The 11,982-nt window shown below is 33.6% G+C and overlaps 1 protein-coding gene across 2 annotated transcripts in view; it reads right to left on the bottom strand.

Moving 5' to 3' along the window:
- The window catches only part of LOC106467284 (synaptotagmin-7-like), a 107,747-nt gene that overhangs the window by 26,141 nt on the left and 69,624 nt on the right, over positions 1-11,982 (bottom strand). For both annotated transcript variants that reach the window (XM_022395429.1, XM_013927620.2), the window contains one exon: positions 3,893-4,200. In XM_022395429.1, coding sequence (XP_022251137.1) covers positions 3,893-4,200 — 308 coding nt within the window. The remainder of the gene's footprint in view (positions 1-3,892; positions 4,201-11,982) is intronic.

Raw genomic sequence — 11,982 nt, forward strand, 5'->3', positions numbered from 1 at the left:
TGTCACCAGTGAAGAAAAATGGATTCTCTAGGAGAATATTAAACGCCAAAAACAATGGCTCAGTCCTAGACAAAAATTACTTCCGACCCCAAAACCTGGACTCCATTTGCAGAAAGTGATGTTTTGCATTTGGTGGGACATCAAAGGAGTAATTCATTTTGAACTCCTCAATCCACAGTGAAATGTCAATGCAGAGATCTACAGTCAGCAACTGGAACGTTTAAATGAAACCCTTCATCAGAAACGCCCTTCACTCGTCAATCGAAAAGGTGTTCTTCTCCACAACAATGCGCGTCCACATGTGGCAGGTTTGACGCAACACAAGATTATGGAGTTGAATTGGGAAGTTCTCCCCCACCCACCATATTCTCCAGATATGGCACCATCAAATTATCATCTTTTTCGTTCGCTGCAACACCATCTTAATGGGAAAACGTATGCAAATGTGGCATGTGTTAAAGAGGACATCGATATATAAGTTGTTCGGGTTTTTTTAATCTAAAAAAAAGCGACATTAATTTCTTGACGACCTAATATTTCAATGATAAGAGCTGGTTTTGAGTTTATTAGCGTTTAGTTTAATTTAGTGAATAGAACGGCCTTATTCGACCGAAAGGTCCCTTGTTTTCCTTTAATGTTATATTATTTACAGAGCGGTGGTGATCTTAAAGGTGATAATTGTATTCCCCACATGTGACATCTCTAATTATTGAATGTTGATTATAATGGTTCTTAAAATCTTTATATTTTGAGACAGACAAAATTGAGGTTTAAGAACTTACAACACACATCGCACCACACATTAGAATGATGATTGTCATGGATAAATTTAATTTATTCTAATACTTAGTATGTGACACCTCTTCAAGTAGAATGGTAATAGCCATCAATCAGTTCTACTTATTTTCAACATATAACAGAATATAACCAAATAGTGATGGTGTCCATACCTACATTCTACGTAATATCAGCTCTTTAGATGGCAGTGTAGTCGTGAGTCAAACCCTCTTATCTTGTATACAATTCAGCTCGATTTCATATTGATGGGGATCATGAAAAGCCTTTTAGTGTTTATAATTTAATTCGTTGTATACAAAGGGCGGTATAGAACTCAAATAAAGTATTTATATTTGTTGCGCTCTGTCCGCAAGTAAAGTCTACATAGTTTCAGCATATAACTAACATTACTTACAGGATGATAGCGCTCGACAACGTAGTTCTCATATCATCAATGTAAAATTCACTTTACTTACAGAGAGTAGTAGCCGAGAGTCTGCATATGCGTAATATCAGTTACAGGATAATAACGTATGATGATGAAGTCCATATATGCTCAACGTATAAGTTACTTTACTTGATGAAAAGTCTACGAATACTGCATGATCATAAAGTAATAGTAGTTTATAATACAAGATAAATATTTTAAAATTCTATCCTAATCTCTATTTGTCTATTTCATTCATTTGCTCTTTGGAATTTATTTCCAGTATTTTTGTCATATCTGTTTGTTGTCAGAATTCCAATTATAAATTTCCTAAAAGTAAATCTATTCGTCCCAGTCTTTTCTATTTCATCTTTTTTCAATCTTTACTTCAGAGGTAAGCCTTTTAATCTACTTTTCCCCCATCTACTCTGCTGATATACAGTTCTAATCTTTTGTCTAATTCATCAGTCAGCACCATTGACCCTTGACTTCAGCCTGTATTTCATTCCTTTCCTTCACAGTCATATTTCTAATCTGCTTTCCGCTATCTATATGATGTGCTAATTTTTTGTTCCAATCACACTGTTGACCTTATCCAATTATCCAACTGTGCGAGATTTTGTGTTGTTTACTGTACTAGTCTATTTCCTGTCTCTCAGTTCACTGTACACATTTTTGTCGCTGATTTTTTATTTTACTCTTTCTGTTCCTTTATCCTCATTCTCCACTTCCAAATCCTGGTCAAAATTCATATATTCCACTTTCCTTTATTTCTACTCACTTATTATCTTTTTTACGTACTCCACTTTGAACTTTGGTTCTATTCTCTATGCCAACTTTGCTCCTATGCACGATTGCACTATTCCCAATTTCCATCCATTCAGCTATCTACTGCGTTTATCTTTACTCATAGACTCTCTATCCAATAGGTCATTGCCCTTTAGTTACAAACTGTTTTACCTACTTTAGTTATAAGTTCTACTAATCTTTAATTAAGTCTGGAACTCCAGTCTTCTCCATGTCTATTATGGAGAAGTGCTTCATTATTCCATAAAAATTGTACTATAATATATATATATATGAACGATTATCAATCCACAACAATAATGCATGACTTTAGTATTGGCATGAGTGTTCTATTTTATAAGGAAAAGAAGACAGCTTGTTGACTTTGATTTAATTTACCCTAAACATATTATTATTAGCTACATATGCTTTTATCTAAAGTGTAGAAAGATAAATACTTGTTGGGGTGCTTTATTATTATTAAATGAGACCAGAGACTGCTAAAATGTACAATTTTTATTACCTTTAGCAACCACTGAAATGTTATTTAACAGATAAGTTATTGTAACGGTTAAGTCGAACAGTGGATCGATCTTTGTTACATTGGTTATTGTGAAATCTTATTGACATATTTCTTGCACATCTTTTACAGCTAGCTATGTTTCGAATAAATAGCTGTAGTTGCTGTGTTGAAGTTTTTACCTGTGAGATTATCGTATGTAAAAAAAAAATTAAAGTTTCTTATATTTTGTTAGATGTACACGACTGTTCATTTTAAGTTTAATACGAGGGTATTATTTTGTCTATATTGTGGGAACCTTAAAGTATGTTATTTTGAGAAGCGATATTTATTACAAGTTTGCTTACGTAACAGCTTAGGAATCATTTGTTGCATAGTTAAGTTGTTGTGAATTGACGTCATGTTACTCGAACCTTCTGATTTTTTGTCGTTGCTTCAAATGAGTATTGTTACATCATGACGTTTCGTAGTTTGTAGAAAGTTCTAGGCTTCAAGCGGGCAATATATATGTATATATATAGGCGACCATGCTAGTGCAAGTAAGTAAGTTAGTGAGAGATACAGTAAAGTAGATCTAGACTACGTTTGTAATTTTAGCCACAAAGTGTACAGTGACGACTTTTAAGTTGTAATAATCGCAAATTGTATTGTAATAACAGAGTAGAGAAAAATAATTTATCTTGTCAATTGGGTTTTAAAGTAACTGAACCAACCTATGTGGACTTTTGACGAAAAAGAGAATTATTCAAAGCTCTGAATTCAACTGTGGTAATTACTTGTGTAACGAACATTTGTATATACGTTTGACTTGTTTTGAATGTGTTATTTTAAAACAAGTGGATTGTGTGCTATCGGTTTATTGTTGAAATCTATCGCCAACAAGTCACAGACACCTACTGTAAAGAATCGCGGCACTATAAAAACCTGACATATTTCTATGTCAGAAAAAACCGAAAGGAGGATTACGCTATTTCTAAACAATTTTAACTAAAGTATATTGTTGATTTTTAGAGCTATTCATTATAAAATGATTGTATTTCATTTGCTACGATTCATGTATTTTAATTCCATAAACACCTGAAGACGTTCATACTCTATTTAATAAGAACTAATTAATTTTTAAAGTACTATAATATCTATCAGTATCTACATATAACCATTGTTATCGATATGTCTTGTGCAATCTTCTTCAAAAATCCAAACACTTAGAACTAAAGTCAATTAACTTTTAATAGATCAATAATCATGTCTGAGATTCTCAAATAATGGTAGAATAGTTGATGATGTGTTAAATTATGTTTGAATTGTTAAAAAACACTTTTGTAGTTATTTTCTTAATTAACTATATTTTTCTTTGTTGTTTTTCTACACAGTTAACTTACGGCACAACTTGAGTAGTAAGTGATGTATTCAGGGATGGTATTATTCGCAACGATCCCGGTTGCGTTCGGTCTTCTACATTGTGTCGAATCAAACTTTTCACGTTATCGTTCTGGGTTTCTGGCTTGCTTCCAGGTGTCGCCTTCGGCATTTGCAAGGGTTCTGTTTCATCTGGACCGGACTTTTTATTCCGACAGTTTTTCCAATAAAAACAGCAAAAAAATATGCTGATTCCCATGGTAAGCAAAACCGCTAAAGATCCTAGTACTGAAGCTACTATGATCATTGTTATGTTCATATTGTATATACTCTGTAAGATTTATGATAAAATAGATGTTTTAGTTTCTCTAATGGGGAAAAAATCTTCTTTTTCAGTCAAAAACAACAAACGCTAAAGAAAATAAAGTAAAAATGTTAATTCAATATATTTGTTTTTCTCTTCCAGAGACTTCATTCAGTTAAAATGGCTGAAAAAAAAATCATGTTTGATCAGATGTAAGGTTTACGAATATGACATTGCACAAATTTCTCGTGATCTTTTATTATCTTTAAAAAAAGAAGTATATATATATATTGTTAACGCAATCTCAATTTATGCTTTTAAATTTTCTTTTTATTCTAATAAAAAAATTTAAACCATTCAACTAATCATTTTTCACACTTTCGCATGTACATTGGAATAACAACATTTCAACAAAAGAACTGAAGTTAAATCGCAAGACTGTTAGTGTGATGTCAGCTAACTGAGCAATATAATTAGCAAATACATTTTGGTTCAATTACTGCAATAACAGAAAACCAATTAGAAAAATATTAAAGTAAAGACAAAATAAACGTCTTAGTTTTCTATAGGTAAATGTAATTACGAATTCAACGTTAAACAAACAGTTTATTTTATCATTAAAATACAACAACAAATCTCCATTAAAAATGTTGAAAGTTAACAAAAGAAAAGTGTGAGTTAACCTGATTATGTTTGACAAAACATACCATGCACATAATATAGGTGATTAGGTTTAATAACAAAACCTAGGAATCATGTAATTATGTCGGAGCAAGTAATTGGTTTAGAAAAATATGTCTATGTTAAGTAACAGGGTAAAATATAAAAAAGTATTTTTTGTTTGAAGTTAAGCACAAAGCTACACAATGGGCTATCTGTGCTCTGCCCACTACGGGTATCGAAACCCGGTTTCTAGCGTTGTAGTCCGCAGACAAACCGCTGTGCCACTGGGGGGGGGGGGGTAAGAAAAAGTAACACGCTAGAAAAAATAACAAAACGGGCTGTAAAATATACTAACTGACGGAAATACAATCACATATTTGTTTGAAAAATTAGTGTTGTTAGTTAAAAACTATATAAACATCTACTTGAATGTAGGCCCGGCATAGCCAGGTTAGGTTAAGGCTCTCAATTTGAGGGTCGCGGGTTCGAATCTCCGTCACACCAAACATGCTCGCCCTTTCAGCCGTGAGGGCGTTATAATGTGACGGTCAATCCCACTATTCGTTGGTAAAAGAGTAGCCCAAGAGTTGGCGGTGGGTGGCGATGACTAGCTGCCTTCCCTCTAATCTTATACTGCTAAATTAGGGACGCCTAGCGGAGATAGCCCTCGTGTAGCTTTGAGCGAAATTCAAGTTCAAAAACAAACAAACCCAACTTGAATGTATGTAATTTAGCAAGAACCTGATTCAAAGTGGACATAACGATACGTCACTTCAAACTCATCTTGAGACCAACAAAAACAGCACTAAAGACAATCGGCAATTGGTTCCTAATGTCATAATTGTTGCTTAAGAAGTTGTAGTCATTCTGAAGATGAACTACCAATACAAAGTTCTGAGAACGACAAACGTTACAATGAGGCAAAGCCAATATTTATTTAAGATTAATGAACAACTGTTTGATATTGAACTCTGTCGTATTCTCAAAAGAACTTGCGAACAATGAATTACAAATAAATATTAATGAGTAGAAAAAACGGCAATTTGTATGCTAAGTTCAGAAATGTATATATATATATATATATACATTGCAACTGTCTACAGGCTGAATATAAATGTTGATATTCAAATAACGATTAAATTAATTATACAGCAAACAAGGTCGCGTGAAAAAAATCAATGAATTGTCGTTTCTTTTTCTGGTATTCATAACCAAGTTTTCAAATTGTCCAACACACTTAAAACGGTAGCTTTTATCTTTAACACTTTCACGAAGAAAAGAAATATCACGTGCATACAGCATTTTCAAATATATAAAACTACTTGGCTTATTGAATTTTATGCTCAAAGTCACTACCTAACAACTATAAGTGAGCGTCATTATTACATACTAACTGAGACTTCCCGTAAAGGAAGCTATTGTTGCATAAAGGACAATGTTAGATAATGTACCTCTTCCTTCTTTCTTTTGTTATTAAATACCTAATGACCTCATTAAATGCTAATTGGGCTTTTTAGTGGCACAGCGATAAGTCTAGAGGGTTACAATGCTAAAAGCCGGATTTCGATATCCGTGGCGGCCACAGCACAGATGGTCCAACGTGCAGTTTCGTAATTAACTACAAACAAACGAGATGTTAATTGCGTATCCTGCTCTGTGGAAGGTAATAACTGACTAATTTAACTGATTAAGTACTTGTGTCCTTAAAGTCAAAGCCAAAAACCTACAAAAAAGTGAAAATATGCCCTATTACAGGGTCTTTTTATTCCCCTTTTCGGACAAAAATACTAAAATAGTATCCCGTTGGACACTTTCTAGTTACCAATAACGACAATCGAGCCAGCCAACTCCGGGTGACGTATACTTACACACACACAAACAAATAAAACGAATTATCTTTATAGTGACAAGCCAAGATAGTTAATCGCAGTTTCTGCTAACAAATTGTAATTAATAGAGAGTGTGTCGTTTAGATGTCGGTGTTAGTGCCACGGAGAGCATGTTTAGCACCTATATATTTCGCTAACGGCGAATTCCTAACATTTCGACAGTGTACTACCGTCACAAATAAACATGATTATGTAGCAGCTTTTCGAGAAATGATCATATAGTGGAGGTTGTTAAACTACAAGAAGCCAAAGGACTCGATATTTTGAAGTTCCCCATTAGCTCCAATGTTCCCCATTAGTCGACAAAATACGCAAAACAGAGCGTTTTTGACAAAAAATTGTCTAGGCCACACCCCAAGCCAATCCAGTGCAATGTTTAATATACTAAAATGAAAGCTGTATTTACGGAAGAGACACTTCTGACACAAAACTCTATTGCAATGATGCTAGGCATCTCTCTTGGTACCTTTAGCAATCTAATAACAAGAATAGTAAATTGACGAAGGATCATAACTCAAAAGGCTACAAGATATGAGTCGCACCTTGAAATCAATGGCTGTTTTCATGAGAAAGATGGCCAAATAAACTGGAATCACAGTAATTATACAACAAATCTGTCAAATATTCTCGATTTAGTTTCATTGAAGTTTTTCACCTAAGGGGTTTTCATAAATATCGTTTTGGAAATCATTGTTTGCGCACAGTTGAGGGTCTATGAAAATTTTGTCAAGACATACTTTCTATGATTAACCTTTGTAGAAGCTTGTTAAAAAAAAAGAAATTGGGGTACCAGGCAATAATACGTCATCCTAGTAATCAGACCGAGTAGGATCAACGATAGAGGAAGTTGTTCAAACGGCAGCATGGAATCTGGAACGCTGTTCGTATAAAATTTGATGGATTAAAATAAATTAAATTCTGAATTTTAAAAAAATCAAAATACCTTAAAATTCTTTCACTGCAGCTAAATGTCGTTGTTAACAAATACGGACTCCTTCTGATTTTGAGGTGTAATACTGTTTCAGAAAATGCTCTCATTATTCACTGAAGTTAATCCAGAAATTGTGGTGCATCATGGCTGTTTTGAAAAGTTTTAACTAAGTTTAGGATATGCTCCAAAAGGTGTAAAGCTGGCCAGCATCAATTACTGTGACTTGTTAAACACTACTTCTAAATAACGGTCAAGTTATCGACTACCTTAGACATCAAATCATGCATCAACTTCTTCTCTAAAACTGTTGGATCATTTCGTGCGAAATGTTCTGTACATCTGCAAACATAATGGGCAAAACATATTTACAGAGAAATGACGGAGGGTAAAATAACGAAGGACCTGAGAAATTTCTCAATGACAGTTTGTCAAAATCCTTAAAACACCATCGCGCATTGAAGGGATATAAGTGGGAGGAGTAATACTGAAGAGAGTTGCAACCTCAAATATCGAGGCAGTCACGCACAACATCCATCAGTGTATGCAGCCATCACAATATTGCACCGCACTATTGGAATATTTGACCTTAAAGATGGCTGATATTGAGTGAAATTTCGCATTGTGGCAACAAAGATAAAGGCTCAAGAAGTCTCGAACATTTACATACAATATTGGAGCTATCTGTTAAATTTTGGCAAATGAAAAATGATACATTTGAAATCATGTCTGGCTTGCTACAAGGATACCCACTGAGCCCTGTCCTCTTCAGTGTATTCATAAACAATCTTATCAGCGCGCTGGAAGGTTCTGGAATGACACCATATAAACATGGTTTTCAAACGAGACCCAAAACTCGAGCGCTTTCTAATAATTTACAATTCTTTTTTAGGAGAATAAAGAAGCATCGGGAGCATTGAATGGTTTGCAAGAAGTCAGCAAAAGCCTCTGTTAGTGGAATATAGATAAAAAAGTGCCCATTTACTCAGATAAAGCTTCTCTCTCTTTACACTGTCATATGCAAGCAGAAAAGTTCACATAAAAACTCTGTTACTTTTCTGAATGTTGTGATTGACCGCAGATGGATAATGTCTGCACATATCGATCACCTGAGAGAGGAATCATGGACAATCTTACTCTTAAAATATGCTGTATATGCTGCAGCCCAGAAAGTGTAGCAAAGAAACCTCGACGATTTCATGAGAGCAACAATCGTAACTACAATGGACAATGAAAGTTATAGAGGGTACATAATATAGCCTTGATAATACTAACAAGAGCAACCAAACCAACACCCTTGGTTTTAACACATTACTACAAAACAAAGAACTCTACCCAGCCAAGCGATAGTCAGACCAAACACAACAATATCACATCACTACATCAGTACTTTAGAGAGGGGGAAGTAAACAAAGATATAATACACAGACCGAAATTGATCCATTTATAGGTTAGTGAGGCTTAGAAAGACGTAAAAGTGAAATGACAACTGGGAAACATCAAAGTATTGAATGGGTCCAAACAAATGACATTAAGTTAAACACATTCATGACTGCCAGCAAGATGTAGAGGGAAAGGTCGGAATTAGTTAACACAGCGAAATTCATGGAATAGATATAAGAACACAGACCAACACTGATCACAGCAATGGGTAGCTTAGCAAATAAAGACGGTATTGCATGAGCAGGATCTATATATAGAGAGATGGATATTTAGAGATTGAATGGTTAGCACCTAAAGTTTGGCAGTCTAGAGTAGAATGAGAAGCGTACGAATACGCACTTGTCCGGTTGACCATAAATAATTAGAATCATAACAGAATCATACTTCTGAAAAAACAACCTAAATTGAAAGCAGGTTTTGTCCAGAGAACATGAGTGAAACTTTTGAGAGGTTTGAAGGTTCATCTGGTAATGACCTAAGTTCCAGCACACATTGGCATATCATTGAATGACAAAGTGAAACACCTAGTTGGTAAGGCAAAGTTCTTGGATGATGTGATAAGTTTTACAAATTATATCATTAATTAAATAGTATTTAGACATAAAAATATGGAACAGAGGTCACATTGGTCTACTGGAAGATTGGGAGGAAATGGGTTGAAGAATGAAAGTGCATCGAGCGCGAACGTATATGGGAAAGATAGATGCTACATAAATTAAATTGAATTGAACATTATTGAAGACAAAAAAAAGCCTGTACCAAGGCCAAAGTTTTCAAGCGTAAAATATTAATAGAAGCAATAGTATTGAAATTAGCTTATTTACTTTGGGTGCTTGGTGTTAAAAATAAAAATGATTGTATGAAAAAAGTGATAAATAATAATGTATAATAATAAGACATAAATGCAAAATGGTTGATGCCAACTGGTTGACTTCCTGTGATTGGCTGTTAGGTTTTAGGGACGGCGCAACACTATCTGGTCTGCGCAATGATAAGGATAAGACGTCAGGACTCCACAATTGAAGGGAGGCCATTCTGTGTTTTCGTTGGTGCTAAACTCTTCTAGCATGTAAATAAATAAATAATAATAATGAAAATACAGGAAGAGAAGAAAAAAGGGTATGTAAAGCTGCTTTGATGATAAATTCAAGGCCTTGCGATATGCTTACGCGAAACATTATTTTTGTCCTTAGTCACAAAAATTTACTTTTTTGTACAGATAATATATTTGCGGCTCCGTTCACTTTGTATGTAATCATATGAGAGAGAAATAAACAATCCAGGGAGCTTACATTGTGCCTATTATCTAATGTTCAACCTCTATAAAATCCAAGCATACAATTAACTTCTGTTTATAACTTTTGTATTGACGTACCCATAGCCTTGATTAAATGTTTATTGCTGGCTTGAAAATCAAAATTCAAATCCGGTTTCACTCTCAGTCTGCAAATTTAATATGGAACAAGAGATATTTCTGACACCTTATCGACGGATATATCGTCTCCACATACTTAACTAACAGAATAACATATTGATTACGCCCACTAAAAATGCCGTCGTGAATAGTAATTTATATCTTATTTTCTATTTCCAAATCTTCAACAGACGGCGATTTTTACGATCTTCGAAAGATATTGTTCATGCTGTTATTACAACAATATTAGCTAACGACCAAATGATGTGAATTCGACTATTCTGATTGGTTGAAACTCCTCGAAGTAGTAGTTGATATCGTGACCTAAATCGTATGAGCTCAAAAAAGAAGATAACGTGAATATAAAACCTCATTTTTATATCCGAATATACATAAATATTCTCAACTCAAGAACCTACATTAATACGAAAAAAGTATTTTGAATTCTGATCACTGTTCCATAATGACCTAGTAATATCTAATTTGAGCAACATCTGACTTATATTTTTATTTATTTATGTTTGTTTGTTTAGTTGGTTTGATCACAAAGCTACCATCGTGTAGCTTTACAGTAAAACAAACATCTTTCTTACGAATAAATGAACGAACTCGTCGCACTCAAGAAGTTGATTGTCACTCATCAGTTAAACTAAATACAAATGAAACCTTCTTTGCTATTATTATAAATTGAATGTTTTGAGTTCATATTCTGTATTTATTAAAAGAGTCTACCTATCTCTCGGAAAGAATATGTATGTACAGGAAAGACCTATATTACATGTAAAAACTGTACAATGTGTAAAGCAACAATTTCTAAGGTTACGCAGCGCTAACACAATAAAATAGTGTTTAAAACATTATTTTTTATTTAGAGTTCTTTGGCATATTATCTGTCTGTCTAACATTTTAAAATATCCGACAGAAAATCATTACCAACAAGTTATACTTGGAATAAATTAAAGACTAATGTTACTCTTAATGTTAATGTTACAATTCTCTGATCTGGCTGTATAAAATTGAAACGTTCAAACAACTTATTTAATTCTCTGATCTGGCTGTATAAAATTGAAACGTTCAAAGAACTTATTTAATTCTCTGATCTGGCTGTATAAAATTGAAACGTTCAAAGAACTTATTTAATTATCTGATCTGGCTGTATAAAATTTAAACGTTCAAACAACTTATTTAATTATCTGATCTGGCTGTATAAAATTTAAACGTTCAAACAACTTATTTAATTATCTGATCTGGCTGTATAAAATTTAAACGTTCAAACAATTTAGTTAATTCTCTGATCTGTCTGTATAAAATTTAAACGTTCAAACAACTTAGTTAATTCTCTGATCTGGCTGTATAAAATTAAAACGTTCAAACAACTTAGTTAATTCTCTGATCTGGCTGTATAAAATTAAAACGTTCAAACAACTTAGTTAATTATCTGATCTGGCTGTATAAAATTTAAATGTTTAAAC

The sequence above is a fragment of the Limulus polyphemus genome, unplaced genomic scaffold (genome assembly GCF_000517525.1).
Source record: "Limulus polyphemus unplaced genomic scaffold, Limulus_polyphemus-2.1.2 Scaffold2554, whole genome shotgun sequence".
Classification (NCBI taxonomy): domain Eukaryota; kingdom Metazoa; phylum Arthropoda; class Merostomata; order Xiphosura; family Limulidae; genus Limulus; species Limulus polyphemus.